The sequence below is a fragment of the Limulus polyphemus genome, unplaced genomic scaffold, assembly GCF_000517525.1.
Source record: "Limulus polyphemus unplaced genomic scaffold, Limulus_polyphemus-2.1.2 Scaffold527, whole genome shotgun sequence".
NCBI classification, from domain to species: domain Eukaryota; kingdom Metazoa; phylum Arthropoda; class Merostomata; order Xiphosura; family Limulidae; genus Limulus; species Limulus polyphemus.
In genome coordinates this window covers 122527-138823 of record NW_013666137.1, presented here as the reverse complement: position 1 = coordinate 138823, position 16297 = coordinate 122527, and the positions used below count along the sequence as shown (strand labels likewise).

Genomic DNA, 16297 nt, shown 5'->3' with positions numbered 1-16297 from the left:
CACGTGACACACAAAAATCAATGTTTATCAGTGTTTTTTAATATTTGCTTTTAAATTAAGAAATTGAGTAATATATAGCACTAAAATTTGAATTATAATTTACAGTTTGATACCAAACTTATTGATATAAATTCATGAAATAGTAGTTCAATAAAATTTTGAATGCGAATCAACAAACGAGATGACATGTCCTTTCACCCGTGACCTGTCTCGAAAGGGTTAACCCTTTCGCAATGGGCTCAGTTAATTTTACGGAATGTCAAAGAATTTTGACAGAGTGTCAAAGAATTTTACTGCTCATGGGTCACTTGAAAATACATCTAAAGTTTTAAGTACTTTTTTAAAGGTTGCTTTTGAAATAAAGGACCCAAAATTTAGAAAACATAAAACTTTGAATCATAACATACATTATACAGTTAATTTCATTCACATACACTGATAGTAAAGGTATTTAATTAGATTTTGAATGTAGTACAGTGACATGCACAGAAAAGTGTTTAAAGAGGAACCCAGTGCAAAAGGGTTAACTGCCTCAAATTCTAACCTTAAGTGACTGTAAATTTGCACTTTTTCACAGTTTGTAAAAGCAAGTTGTAGCAAATTTTATTACGGTAAGTATCTCAGTCATACAACTTTCATATATGTATCATTACTTTGGTAGAATAGTTTAACATAAAAGATTATTTACATTTTGTCTGATTAAACTTGTTAACAGTAAAGATGACAAACACGTTTGCTACAAAAAATAATGAAATATTGTATACATGTGAAATGTCTGCTTACAGGCCTATAGTGCATAGGCATTAAAAAAAAGAATGCAAGCTCCATTATATATGTATCAGATTAATATCCACAAGCAAACAGTATACATGAGCACATGGTTTGTCACACAAGTCAACATTTACACACAGTAAAACTCTAGCATGATGATGGTTTCATACAGCACTAATGTTGCCTGTAAAACAACAAGATGATACTTTTGGCTTTCCCTAGTAAGTAGGTAGTACAATAATTCAATACTTGAATAAGTGAGTAAATAATATTACACAGAAAGGCAACATTTGTTTAGACTTGCTTTAACTTTGATCTATTTTTTACTTGATTTTAACTACATTTTGGAAAAGCAAGGTTGACTATAATTCCAAATTTGTTATGTTTATCTTCATGAAATATGGCAAACTTTTAGTAAAAAATGCAAGTCTGGTGAACACAAGTATTCAGATGTGTTAATAAACGATTTGTACTAAAGACATGTCTGTGAATTGAGAGTAAGACTGACTCAAACTTTGAAAAGTCACAGTGCAAGGTGATGTGAATCTGAGGAGTAAATACAAGTTTGTCCAATGTTCAGTTTGCATATTGCATTTACATAGCCTCTAGAGCCTTCAAAATGAATTTCTAAATTTTTTCAGTATCCCTGTATATTTTATTTGGTATTTTCTGTACTCTATCAAGAATTGTCATGAAATCAACATAGTGTAAAATAAAAATTTCTAACTCAGATATCAAATTCATAATACCATGTTGAGTGGCACTCTATACAAGGTCATGGCACATGCATTTTGACCCAGACCCCTGTGTACATAGAATAAGTTTTTTATGTCAAAAAAAAATTCTCTCATAAGATTTATTTATGCTTAACTTTATCTCAAACTTAGTTTCTCACTTGTATTTATCATGCCAAAACATTCTCTCATAGCTTTTGAACTTTTCTCAGGAAGAAGCCCTGGCCTAAACACAATTTGATTCAAGCTTTTTCCTAACCAAATGTTATCCAAGATGACTGCTACATCACCATCAGTTGAAGATGTGATGATCTTGCAAACATGTTACCATAAACATTGGTAAATTTCAAAGATGGTTGAAGATGCTCAATGGAATATTTGGGCTTTGCTCACTATAGGGATTAAACCCCAAATTCTAACATTTTAAGCTCTCAAACTCACTGTTGTGCCACAAGGAAACAAGGCCAATAGACATTAACAAGTCTGGTTTCTGCTTTAGCATCAATCATAGGTATAAGCAGAATCACAAAGCATTAGCCAAGTGCAAGTTCTCATTAAAAAATGCTCAAACAAAAGTTTTTCATATACATATATGAACACTATCATAAAAAATTTTTAATTTTATTTTAAAACAATGATACAAAATAAATCATTTTAATTTACCCATTTCATTAAATTTAATAAAGCACACTAATATCTGTTAGAACTAGGAAATCCATTTCCTATTTACATCAACACACGGTACAGTAGAAAAGAAGATTTGACAGGAAAAAAAATAAAATTATACAATATATTACTCTAACACTCTTTCTTGAAGTTCAGGAGCGAAGATTGCAGTGGTATGGGCACGTGATGAGGAGGGAAGATGATTATATAGGTAAGAGGGTTTTGGATATGGAGGTGGAGGGGAGAAGGAAGAGAGGAAGACCAAGGAGAAGATGAAAGGATTGCGTGGATGGAGATATTAGAGAGAAAGGCCTTGTTGGGGACGATTACGAAGACCGAGGAGAGTGGAAACGTGCTGTCAAAAATAGCGACCTCGTATAGATACGGGAAAAGCTACAGAAGAAGAAGACTCTTTCTTGAAGTAAAACCCATGCCACATTCATATCAACACACACATGCACCTAGTAATTTCCTTATGGTATACTTGAAAAATCATTTGCACTTTGGGAAATTGTAAGAGAGTTTAAACAGTCATTATTTTCATTACTCACCCAATAGAGTAAATCCAAAAATATGTGGCAGCTGATCTGACACTAGTTCTCGGCGATCTGTCCCATCTAAGTTTGATACTTCAATTTTGTCTGTTCTTGCATCACCCCAATAGAGTTTTCTCTCTTCATAATCAATAGCTAGTCCATTTGGCCAAAAAAGACCTGTGCTGATTAGAATTTCTCTTAATGTTCCATCAAGAGCTGCTCTTTCAATCTTTGATTTATTACCCCAATCTGTCCAGTACATATATCTATAAAAGTTAGAACATCCAATTATCAGAAAAGATATAAAACCAATAATGAAATGAAGACTCGTATATCATAAACAACAGCTAATCTAGATGAGCCTAGTTTTGAAATTCAATGAACAAAAGATACAAGCACAGACTCTGAAAAATTAAAACAATGTCATATCAATAAAATGGATAGCTAGAATAACTATCAGTGCATTAACCCTCTGAATGTGGGTAGGTCAAAATGCACATGTTAAAACCTCTTTACAGAATGACATTCAAAAATTAATTAAAGTACTTTATTATCAATGTATGTCAATAAACTTGGCATCAGAATGTGGATTATGAATCAAATTTTCATGTTATCTAAGTTTTGATTTCTTAATTTTAAAATAAAATAAAATAAATTCTCAATCTTCACTTCTCTGTATCATGTGAGACTTCTTTGCTCCAAATTGCCATTTTGAACATTTTTTCCATCCCTATTTGAGCTTACGAGTTTTAACAGAAATTCACACTTACAATGTAAATACTGCTAAGAAAATCTAAATTTACAGCATCCAATCTTCTTGCTTTACTAAAATATAAACCAGAAAGTCAAATCCACATGTTATGCCCTCCTATCACATCATATCTTTTAAAATATGTGAATAACTCTTTCTGACATTTGTTATTGGATTATTTACAGCCAATAGAAAGAGAAAATTTTAATTGACAGAATTCCTCATATGGCTAGTTCATTCTAACAACAGGTTTTGAATTATTCTGCCTATAGTTTCATTCTTTAGTACCAATTTTACCAGCCAAAGGAACTACATCAAAACACTTATAGCTTAATTAAAAACCCAATTAAATTATAATAGTTATAGTATGTTGTATAATTTGTGTATATTATTATCTTGTGTAATAAAATGAATATATGAAATAAGAGTACAAGACCTACACATAAGTACTAAATATCTTGTTTTCTTATGTTTATTTTTTACTTATTATTACAAAAGTAACTAAAATTAAAATATTAGAAACATATGAAAACTTAAGCTGCTCATGTGTGATATAATTCAATACTTTGTTTACCCTAACTTGCACTATGCTTTTACCAGATGAGTTATACTAGTTTAGTACTTATATATGGTCAAAGGGCAATAAAACAATAAGATCAAATAAAAGCAGTTGTGAAAAAGTTAGGAGACTATGGATTTTAAGATAAATATGTAACTTTTTTTACAATATGCAATCATTCTAGAAAGAAAAAAAGGGTAAAATAAATTTTGATATTCAGTTAGAATTCATATATATGCAAATAATATATGAAACCTCTAAGACAAAAAATTATTTTTATTCTTAACGTGAATATAACCTTGTACTTGGACTAACTCAGTAAAGACTTCATAAATTCATAGACAAGCCTTCAGCAAATATATTTAATTACAAAAAAAATTGGATTTTTTGTGTACAACAGGCTTGTAATTTTTACTAAAACCTTGCCAAATTGTATGAAGAAATATTAAGTAAATTCAGAGTTACAATATATATATATATATATATATAGTTTCAGGGTTACATGATGGTTACAAGGTCAGTCACAATGACCAAGCCTATAAACAGAAGGTTAATTGCATTTTATTCATAATACAAGATTATCTTGTAAAAAAAGAAATACAATTACCAAAATTACATACTGGCAAAATCACAAGTTATTAATAGCATCAATGATAATCAACCAACACAATAAAAACAATGAAAAAAACTGTTCAAAAGCAGTAAAACACACGTCTATAACAAAACCTATATTATTATTTGCGATGTTCTGGACAGAAGACCTTCGTCATGCAGTTTAAACCATGTTACATACAAAAAAGGCTTAGAAAGAACTGTTGAATATACAGAGATTCTAAATTACGTATGTACTTCGTGGAGCACATTAACAAAAATATTGTTAGAAGGAACACTGTTGAATAAAAAACAAGCATTAAAGTGATAGAAATTGGACACAGAAAAGTAATAAACATAAATTTGAAAAATGATAAAAAGAGATATTAACAGAAGCTGTAATCTCTTAAAAGAAAAACGTTTTTGTTATAGACACATGTTTTACCAATTTTGAACACTTGTTTTCATTATTTTTCCACGTCTTGTGGTCTTATCTAGTGTGTGTTTATTTCAATACAACAAAAACAAAATGCCAAATTATAAACAGCTTATTTGATCAACAAAAGCTTCTTAATGAAACACCTATACAAAGTGGTAGTACTTACTAATTTTTAAATATGTTCAAAATTTGTTTGAAACAGGAGAAACAGAAAACAATAAATTAATTTTTGATGGTGTTAATTCAAGCAAAGTCTGAAACTTAGGACAAAAAAGTCTATTTACCCTCCAGGAGGATCAACCACTATAGCCCTGGGTTCATCCAAGTTTTCACTGATTAAAACTTTTCTTGATGATCCATTGAAGCGTGCTACCTCAATACGATCTGTTCCGGTGTCTGTCCAATAGATGTTTTTTGCTATCCAGTCAACAGCTATACCATCTGGATGCTGAATTTCAGTGTCAATCAAATTCTCTTGACCTTGGATGGAGAAAAATTAAAATTTTCCTTTGAAACAATTGTGTGGATTACATTCAAATACAAAAATCCACCCTTTTAAAATTTTTCATACACAATACCACAAAGTAAAGTTACACCATTGAATATGTGAAGTGTTAAAGGAACTTTTAAACATATCCAAGTGTAGAAATCAATGAAGAATTCCAGATAGAGCTGAAAGTTTGAAAATCCTTAGGTCACAGCTGTGTCATTTAGTTTGAGTTTACCATTTTTCAGAGGGGTGTCATTGATATCCCTCAATATTTTAAAATTAATATGTACAATATTAAACCTTTCATCAAATGAAACACACCTAATATAAAATTAATCTAAAGTTACTGACAAAAATATTTTGAGTCAAATTTTCTATAAATAAAATATGAATATACACACACAACAGAAATAGGTAATACTTGATTTTATAATTAATATTTACTATTACTAGCAATACCTGTGCCATTTAAAAATGCTCTTTTGATTGTCCTGGTTTCATCATCTGTCCAATACACGTATTCCTCAATTGGATCATAATCAATAGCTATAGAGTGTTTAATGTCTTTCAGCTGCAACACAACATCTGTATAATCTGGTGTGTCTAGCGAAATCCTTCGCAGATCAGTCCGTCTTGCTAACAGTAGTTGTTCTTGAACTCCTTGTAACATTCATGAAATAATATCAAGTTAATGTAAACAACAGTGTTAAAAATAACTCAATGTTTCTACGTACTTTCATATTATTCATAGCATAACTCTTTCCAAAGATTTCATTATTAATTATGTGAATTCTGAACCATCATAAGCACCTGATGCCTTGAGTTACATTGAAAATTAGTTTATCATCAATATATGTGAATAAACTTGGCATAAAAATGTAGTTACTAAATCAAACATTACTAAATTCTCAATCTCCACTTCTCTATATTATGTAACTTTCTTTGCTCTGAACTACTCGTATATGATGCCCCGAGTTTAATACAAATCACTTATTTATAATCTAAAATTAAAACCTTCAATCTTATTGGCTTATAGAAATATAAACCAAAAAATCAATGACACATGCTACAGCTTCCTATCACACCTGTCTTTCAATAAATGTCAAGAATTCTCTCTGACATTTGCTACTGGATTATTTATAACCAAATGAAAGAAAAGATTTCAATTTACCGATTTCCATATAAGGTTAGCTCATTCTCATAATAAGTTTCCAGTTATTCTGCATCTAGTTCATAGTTTGTTATCGCCGAGATCACCTCAACCAGGTATGGGAATTCTTTTAATCCACTTATAACTTAGTTAGAAAGCCAGTTAAATTATAAGAGTTTTAGGTCATTGTATCTTTTTCAGGATTAATATTTTGTTCTTAATTGTTTATTTTAATTAAATAAAAATTATTTCATGTACCTCTACCATCATTATAACAATAGGGCTAACTTTTACTAGAGGCCATGAGCACGCGCGCACACACACAAAAGAGAGAGAGAGAGAGTAAATTTCTTCTTTTTTTATGTATATTTTTACTTGTTGTTATAAAAATAACTAAAATGTAAAGATTAGAAACTTATTAGGTTAGATTACAAAACAAGAAAAGCGAGTTACGTGAAAAAAGTGTTCTCAGTGAGGTATTCAAGCAAAGCTGCTTGTGAATTACATAATCTAATACTTTGTTCACCATAACTTGAACTATGAACTTGCTAGGTGACTAGAAGCTTTTTTATACAGATTTAGTAGTTAGACACATTTCAGAGAACAATAAGATAAAATTAAATCAGTTGTAAACTCGTGAGCCTGAGGCTGTTTAGGATAAATAATTGTAATATTCTGTTATAATCTGCAGTCATTCTAGAAAGAATAAAAGGTAATTTAGATTTATTTTATATTTTTATGAATCTAACAAGGTGGACCAAGCCCATATAATGTTAGAGTAGAGAAAACAACAGATAAAATATAAAGTTTTACTGATATTTTTGATACTCACTTAGGAGCTTCTAAAGATTATGAAAATGAAATCAAAACTGTAACATGAAGAAGATATTTTTATTAAAAATATGAAAATCAACTTAGACTCATCCTATTTAGCCTGAATCAGACTGACTAAAGTAAATTCAGAGACATATTTTTAGTATAAATATATGATTACAAATTCAGAATTAAGGTAAACACTAATTCTCCAATACAGGCTCGGTCCAATGGACCAACACCATTCACACATGGATAAACTTCTTAAACTTATATATATATTATTTTGTAATACTAACCATAGGCACATGTTTTGTTATCCTCCAGTAGCCTAATTCCAGTTGGGCAAGCACAGGCATAAAATGGATGAACTGGTGACATTAGACACAGATGAGAGCAACCTCCATTGTCTGTATCACACCTAGTTTCAACTGAGTAAAATCAAGTAAGAAATCTCATTTAGTGACTACAAAATCTGGATACTGCAGTATAACTAAACAGAAGTCAAAATTCAAACATAAAAAGTTTAAGTTAAAAAAGCATTATTAGTATGAAAAGAAAAAGAATAACTGCAGCCCTGATCATTCCCATTACTAATAATTAACTTTAGCCCTCAACTTATGGTTATGATAATTGATAACAATGTTAATATCAAATATCTTTGTATATAAAATTATAAATAGAGCACCCATTTTTTATACTATTCCTTATCGGATAAAAAATTATATATTTTCACCTCTGCCATTGAAGGTGACAGAGGTTATGTTTTCACCCCTGTGTGTTTGTCGGCAGGATTTTTCAAAAACGGCTGAATGGACTTGGACGAAAGTTTGTATAAGTTTGGGCCATGACCCAAATTAGAAGTGATTAGTCTTTGGAGGATCAGTGTCAAAGGTCACAGCAAGGTCACAAAAATCCAAAAAGTCTATCTGTTCACACGGGGACCAACAAAAAAATACAAAAAATGTGTCCGTATGTCCATCATTATCAATGAACATGGGCCATTTTTGGTAGGACAATGATTAATATTCTATTTATATCCACCAAATTTTATCAAAATCTGTTCAATTTTGACTGAGTTATGGAGCAAATACAGTGTGAGAAAAGAGCCGAATATGAACACTGCATGGCAGAGGTATGCACTCTAGTGAGTACCCCTCTAATTATATACGTGTGTCCATATTTCAAAAACAGTAAAAAAGAAAAGTACGATTTTTATTTTATACATGATTTGGTATCAGACTATCTTTAAATTTATAGATCAAAAATAAAGAAAATAACAACTTTATAACAATAAAAATTTTTGCAACTGATGTCACTTTGTTACATTTCAAGTTTCAACATACATGCTATACTGTTATTTTTATCTTACAAAAATATGAGCAAGAACAACCATGCTTGTATAGGTGAACTCAGGTAAATTAAATATTTTTTTGTAAACTCAAAAATTAATTCAACAAACTAGAATAGCTACCACTTCTTCAGGTAAATGTTTCATACATAAATTATGAATGCTATACTAATAATTAAAAACTATATTTAAAAGTGTATGTGACACTGGTAGTACTATAGAAGATGGTGTTATCTATTTGCAATAGTATTCTATCTTCTAATTCTAACTAAAATCTTTTGGTGGCTGTATAGCAAGTGAACGTTTTTCAGACCATAGTACCGGCATTAAACAGGTAAGGTTAAAGATGTTGACAATATATTTAACCCTTTCCAGACTGAAGAGGTATAACTGTTATCCCCTGAATTTTTAACTTTCCCATAATTAAAATACTTGACCAAACTGGATGAACATGAGCATGAATTTTAAACTAAACAGTATCAAGTTTCAGACATGAATTACAAGGTGGCAAAGCATAATTATAACCAATTACACTTTTTAAAAGACTTGGTTAAGGGACTACATAAAGAAAGTAGTGATTAGTTAGTATCTAGTTTCAGCTTTAAAAAACTCTTTATAATTTGATTTAGTATTTCTATCATTCTTAGGTTGTGAAATTTCCAATGTTTTATTGTTAGATGCTGATTTAAAAAAAAGACATTAAAAATAGTTGCTTTCATCTTAGCTGTGGAAAATAAAAGGTCTAACAAAGGCTCAATGTATCAGAAATTATTAAGTCCAACAGCCATGTCAAGAATCTCCAACAATAATGGGCTCAACAATGTCCATCATTCCTTTAAAAAAATTTGGACTCAAGACCTAGAATTTACTTAAGCTTAACAAATGAATAAATAAAAAGTGACCTTTGAACAATCTTGGCTTTCATGCCTAATTAGGACTCAAAGATTACAATATCTAGTTTGAAGGAAATTCTAAGAAACACACAACTTCAGAAATTTCCATATAAAAGCAAATATACAATCACACCTTTACAGAGTAATAATCAATACAAAAAAAGAAGGACTTTTTAAAGACCAACATATAGATTTAAAGAATCTAAGAACTATAGGTATACCAATTTCAATACTAATTTCAGATAAGTTGATATCGTGAAGAATAATGATACTGTATCAACTAATATCGAGTTTGTTTTTCTTTAGTTTGGCAATAGCTTATTTTAATCCACAAACCAAAGTGAGCTGAAGCCAATCTATCACTTGCAATTTGTAGTTCACAGAATCAAAATACGTCCCTGAACATGCTTGCCCTTTCAACTGTGAGGGCATTGTAATGGGTGGTCAATCCCACTTTTATTGCTTAAGAGTAGCCCAAGAGTTGGCAATAGGTGGTGTTGATTATCTGCCTTCCCTCTAGTATATCACTTAAAAAAAATAAGTGGTGGCTAGCTTAGATAGCTCTTGAATAGATTGGTGTAAAATTTAACAAATAAAAAAAAATCACCAGTGCTGCTGTAGACAGGGCTAGCTTAGATAGCCCTTGAATAGATTGGTGTAAAATTTAACAAATAAAAAAAATCACCAGTGCTGCTGTAGACAGGGCACTGGTGGTCTCTGGTTGGTTCTTTCAATGTGACTGGACTGAGTGAGCCCAAAACATATCCTCTCCTCAGAAATGCTGGCATCTGTTTTTTTTTTTTAGGATTCCTTTCTTCATCTTTCAAGACCTTGCATGTAGTCCAACTGCTTGACAGTTATGCATACTTGTTCCTTATATGCTAAATCCACAGCCACCTAGAATTTTGGCCAACTTCTTTATGCTGCTGTCTTTAGGTGGAGCACTGATATTTCTGGTCTAATTTCTTTTTAGGGCTGCATGTCAGTGGCGTCTAGCCAATTGAGCTGGTAACTGCTAGTCAGTTATGTAACTCTCTGCCATGGTTGTTGATTCTCATGATGTCTCCAAGGTCCAACTTTTCAGTAGTGGGTGGGGCATTTTCAAGGGAGACCAGAATTTCCTCTGGGGTTTGGCCAATCTTATAATTTCATTTGTTATTCTTTAGTTGCAGAAAAGTGGGTTTTTATGTAGAATTTAGAAATGAAAGTTCAGCATCCCAACCAACAGGCCACGAACATGGATGAAAGTCCCTATTGGACTCACCCTCAGTTTAAAGTCCTTCCAAAACCAGCCTTTACCACCATGCTAGAAAGTAACCGGCCTTACCACCATGTGAGAAAGTAACCGGCCTTACCACCATGCGTTTTAATGAGATGCAATTAAATTGAGGATGTGAAGGAAACAAAATAAATAGATGATATGCACATATTGAATTTGAACTTTAATATTTATCTTTGATACTAACTAATTACAATAACTCTGTATTAAAGTGTAATGATGAATGAACTGAAAACATTGAAATTCTAAATTATATTTTCATAAATACTAAACAGACTGTATTCTGTGCTACCCAGGCTTGGCAATAGTGCTATATCCTTCAGTGTCATTAAGGATGAGTTTAGCTAGTGGCTCTGTCAGCTGAAAATCAATGTTGTTACTTCCTAGCATGGTGTTAAGGCTGGTTACTTTCTAGCATGGTGTTAAAGCCGCTTACTTTCTTGCATGGTGGTAAGGCCGGTTACTTTCTAGCGTGGTGGTAAGGCCGTTTACTTTCTAGCATGGTGGTAAGGCCGGTTACTTTCTAGCGTGGTGGTAAGGCCGGTTACTTTCTAGCATGGTGGTAAGGCCGGTTACTTTCTAGCATGGTGGTAAGGCCGGTTACTTTCTCGCATGGTGGTAAGGCCGGTTACTTTCTCAGTGCACATGAAATAAAAAGTCATGTTCATTTTTGTAAATTACAGTGTTAATAAATTTCATCTAGTTTTAAATTTTCACAGATAACAAAATATACCAGCCCATCCATCAATCAAATCCTCATATCTTACGTTATTGTGGAGGTTTATTCATTCGTTTATGTAACATTTTATAATGCCAAGGAATGCTACATATGTATTGATTTGTCAAGTGATATATATATGATACAGGATCGACTGTTTTCAAATAACACAAAATCTTCTTATTTTATAAGAAATAAACTACTTACCATAACGTTGTCTTTCTTCTACATAAACATGGATGTCCATAGGTGATTTGAGTTTACTGACCACTGTTTCAACGCTTGAGCAACTTGTTTTACTACACGAATGAATGGATTTTGTTTGCCAGTCTGTCCAATATAATTTATCTCTAAAGAGGGTGAGAGCAAATGGATGAGAAAGCACTTCTCCATGAACCACCATCTGACGATGTTCACCATTAAAATCCATACTTGATATGAATTTTAATTTTCCATCAGCCCAGTATATCCTGGAAAAAAAAACAAATAAAATGTAAATATACTTTATGTATGTTTGTCAAGTTTCAATAAATCATTCAGAACATCATAATCTGTTCTGACACATTCATAATATAAACCAACTTTACAACTGTAAGAATAATCTCAATAATCCTTCAAATCAACATTAAGTTCATGGTAATACAAAATCAAAATTATATTGATTTATCACAAACCACAGTAAGTTTGCGTGTGACAAAAGGTCAGAGATAGGAATAATGTTAAACAAATATCACTACTCTCTTGATATTGTATAAAAGTAATCAATGGAGAAGAAAAGACCACTGTATTCTGCGCTTTTCAAAATGATATCAAATGGCCTAAATCTGGATGATTTTGTTTTACTTGATTCCCTCCTAATTTATGCACTTTTCAATGTATATATAGTCCTATCAAAATCAATAAAAAATGTTTCCTCTGGAAATATAATGCATGTAACTTTTTTTTTACAAATAACTAAAAATTCAGTAAGAAATATTTGTTTGTTTTTTGGATATTCATGTAAAACTACACCCGCGCTATCTCGCTAGCTGTACACACGGGCTATCTCACTAGCTGTACACATGGGCTATCTCACTAGCTGTCCCTAATTTTGAAGGAAGATAGTCAACACCATCCTTTGTTAATTCTTGAGTTACTCAAATAAAATAATAAAATTTAACCTTTACTCTTATAATGAATACACAGGATCAAAATTGCAAAGCATGATTTTTTTTTTGTTTTTCAGCAAGAGGTTGCAAACCATGGATCCTAAGATTCACAGTCCAGCATACTAAACAACAGGCCATGTCCAGCCCATAACAAAAATTATTTTCGCCACCTTCCTAAGACGTTTAAAAAAAAAAACAGTGAAATTACTTAATAAATGTAGACTAAATATTTAACACTATAAATAAACTGTGATAGTATTTATTTATAAACAACTGAGTGTTCATTATTTCTCCATCTTCATTACCAGAAGTTATGTAACTTGTATATATAAAACCTACTGTGACAAAATCAATTTAAATGAGGGTAAAAATTCTAATACAAAATTTGTGAAGCTTCAAATGTTTTCAATTCTGTGCAAATTATATTTCTTTCATGCCTTGCCATATACTTCTTTTATAAGTTAAAGTGTTTCTATAGCAAACACAGATATATAAAGATAATGTCAACTTTTTTTACATGAAATTTTGTTTTGCTTAAAATTTGAAAAATTATTTGAAACTACAAGTCAAATAGGCTTAATGTGCTGACGTTATACACACACACACACACATGTATATATATATATCAGATAATTTCTTAAACCTGATTTCTGGGTGATTAATGAGCACTTTAACATTTTACAACTACTGCAAAGCCAATTAAATGTACAACTCTGTTGGGAAGTTATATGAAAGTAATCGAGCATCCTAAGCGTCAGGCCAAATAAGGCTGTAACATAAAAAAAAGCAGATAGACTGTTAAAAATTGTTTGTTCTATAATCAAAATAAATTACATTTTAATAAGAAGGATTTCAAATCAGATAAAAAATTTAATATTTGGAAGTGTCTCAGTCATTATTTCAAAGTTTTTCATGTAATATAAAATAAATAACAATAGGTTCAAGTTACTTACAAAAATTGCTAGGATATTTTGAAACCTCTAATTGTACTTATAATCTCAATTTATAGGGTTATTTCTAGCTGAGCTTTAACAAATAAAATTCCCTTATTACAAATGTGGCAAATCTATATAAAACATTTCCCAATTATTAAAATTATGTTATATTTGGGAAATAACTGTTTTATGATTTTAGTTTTGAATGAATATTGGAATAGGAGGAATATTGTTGCCTGGTAAGTGGGCCGAAAATATTTTAACGTTGAAAAAAGTCTGTGTACAATTCTACATGACAACCTTGTTAATCACTAGCTTGAATATGCTGCTCACATATGTAAACACTAGATATAGTACCGTAACAAACATTAACCAATGTTACACACACACACACAAAATATACATAAACTACATTTACTATAACACTTTACGTTACCTCTTTGTTTCATAATCAACTGTTAATCCATTGGGCCAAAATATATCCTTGGTTACTATGACTTTTCTCGTTGACTGTTCACCGTGCATGCCTGCTCGTTCAATTTTTGGAGTCTCTCCCCAATCAGTCCAAAACATTAACCTGTGAAGAAAAGATTTCAGTTTTTTTTAAAAAAATGTCCTTTTGGGAAGGAAATCTTTCTTTTTTTAAATAGAAAGTAACTGATTAAGTCTAGAATTCTGAGAAACTAAAATGCTAATATCTATTTACATAGTATAAATATACAAAATATTTAAAACAAATTTTTCTTTTTAAACTAAAACTATACCTATAATGATTTTGCAAAATTATCTTCATTAATATCAGAGCTGTCTATTTTACCATAAGAATATTATCACTAACTTATGTCTCATTACAGTAACACAACATAGGAATTGAACATAAACTACACTTTACAAAATTATTAACAAAACACTTATCAATCTAAAGTAACATAACAATAACATAATGGGTTGAACACTATTTTGTGATGTTAATATTGTTCTGAAGAAATGAAAAATTGAAAAAGGGTAGTATTCACACCCATGACTGCTTATCAGCTACATTTTTTTTAACAACAAAGTTACTATGTTTTAAACACTGTTAGTCTAGTCATCACTGACTTATAATGTTGGAATTTGGCAAGACTCTTCACCTGTGATTCCCTGGTTGTCCTGAGTATACACGGGCCAAGCAGTCTTGCTTATCCAACATGCAAAGTAATTTTCATTTTAAGATTAAAAATACTTTTATGCATCAGAAAATTTTCAACTTTCACATGCAAAATCTTTATAATGTCCAGATAGTTATCAAAATGTTTCTTAAGAAAAAACTTAATTTTTTTATCAGTTATTTTCAGTAATTAATCTCTGTACGGGTTCAGTAGATTTGACTGATCTCACAACCAATAATTTATGTTTATTTCCTAATTTTTTATGGACCTCTTTCATTCTAGAATGAACACAAATTATAACACGAAAACATAAATGTTTAGATGAAATAGCTTAAATCTCATAACATTATACATTTATATATATTTATTATTTTTATTATACTGACCTTACACCTGTGCCTGGCTAACAATACTTAAGTTATAACAATGTGGCTCATGTGCACTCATGTTACTGTATCAAATAACATAAAGGTGACCTCTGGTCTGTACAAAGTAACTTGTCTTGGCTGTGTTTTAGTCGACTAGTATTTTGTAATATACAGTCACATTTCAATTATTATACATTATATATGTATATAGATTATTGCTATTTTGAAATAAGTTCTTTAAGTTATTTTTCCTAAAACATAGAACAGTAAATAAAGAAGTAAAGCAAACAGTTATCTCTTCTAGTTATGACCTTTGTTCTCGGTTGCTGCTTGGTGGAGGTTGCTAAGCCTTTAAAAATTTTGTACATGGAGGATATGAAACAAAATATTTTTTTTAGGTTTTATATATATTTGAATAACTAAGAAATCATAAGTTGCTACATCAATACCATAGAATTCTACTATAATTTACCAAGGTGGATACGAAACAAAATATTGTTTTTTAGGTTTTATAAATACATTTGAATAACTAAAAAATCATAAGTTGCTACATTAATACCATAGAATTCTACCATAATTTATTAAGATTAGAAACTAAGCTTTATTTGGGTCTAAAAAAAAATATGAAATTTGGAGCAGACTAAAGACACAACCTACCTCATTGAAATCTTGGTACAAAAGAAAGAAATGGCATAAGGAATGTTAGAAAGGCTAAGAAAACCACTAGGGGGACATTCTGAGCTTCTGATTGGTTATTCATGTCATACAGGGTTCGTACGCATCCTGGAATGTCATGGAAATCCTGGAAAAACGCGATTTTTTTTTCCAGTACTGGAAAGTCCTGGAAAAAAAGTAAGTGTATATAAGGGAGCATTTCCAAAAATGGAAAGAGGTGGGCAGGGTCCCACTGTTTGATTTATTACGAGAGCAGTATCTTAGCAACTGAATAGATAAGAC

General features: G+C 30.9%; 1 protein-coding gene across 1 annotated transcript in view; it reads right to left on the bottom strand.

Annotated features, from left to right (window-relative positions):
* Positions 1-16297, bottom strand: part of LOC106458881 (low-density lipoprotein receptor-related protein 6-like) — a 53483-nt gene that overhangs the window by 16924 nt on the left and 20262 nt on the right. The window contains exons 3-8 of the mRNA XM_013918440.2: positions 14261-14401; positions 11949-12211; positions 7800-7931; positions 5997-6197; positions 5332-5527; positions 2723-2973 (exon numbers count right to left, since the gene is read on the bottom strand). Of these exons, the coding sequence (XP_013773894.1) occupies positions 2723-2973; positions 5332-5527; positions 5997-6197; positions 7800-7931; positions 11949-12211; positions 14261-14401 (1184 nt within the window). The remainder of the gene's footprint in view (positions 1-2722; positions 2974-5331; positions 5528-5996; positions 6198-7799; positions 7932-11948; positions 12212-14260; positions 14402-16297) is intronic.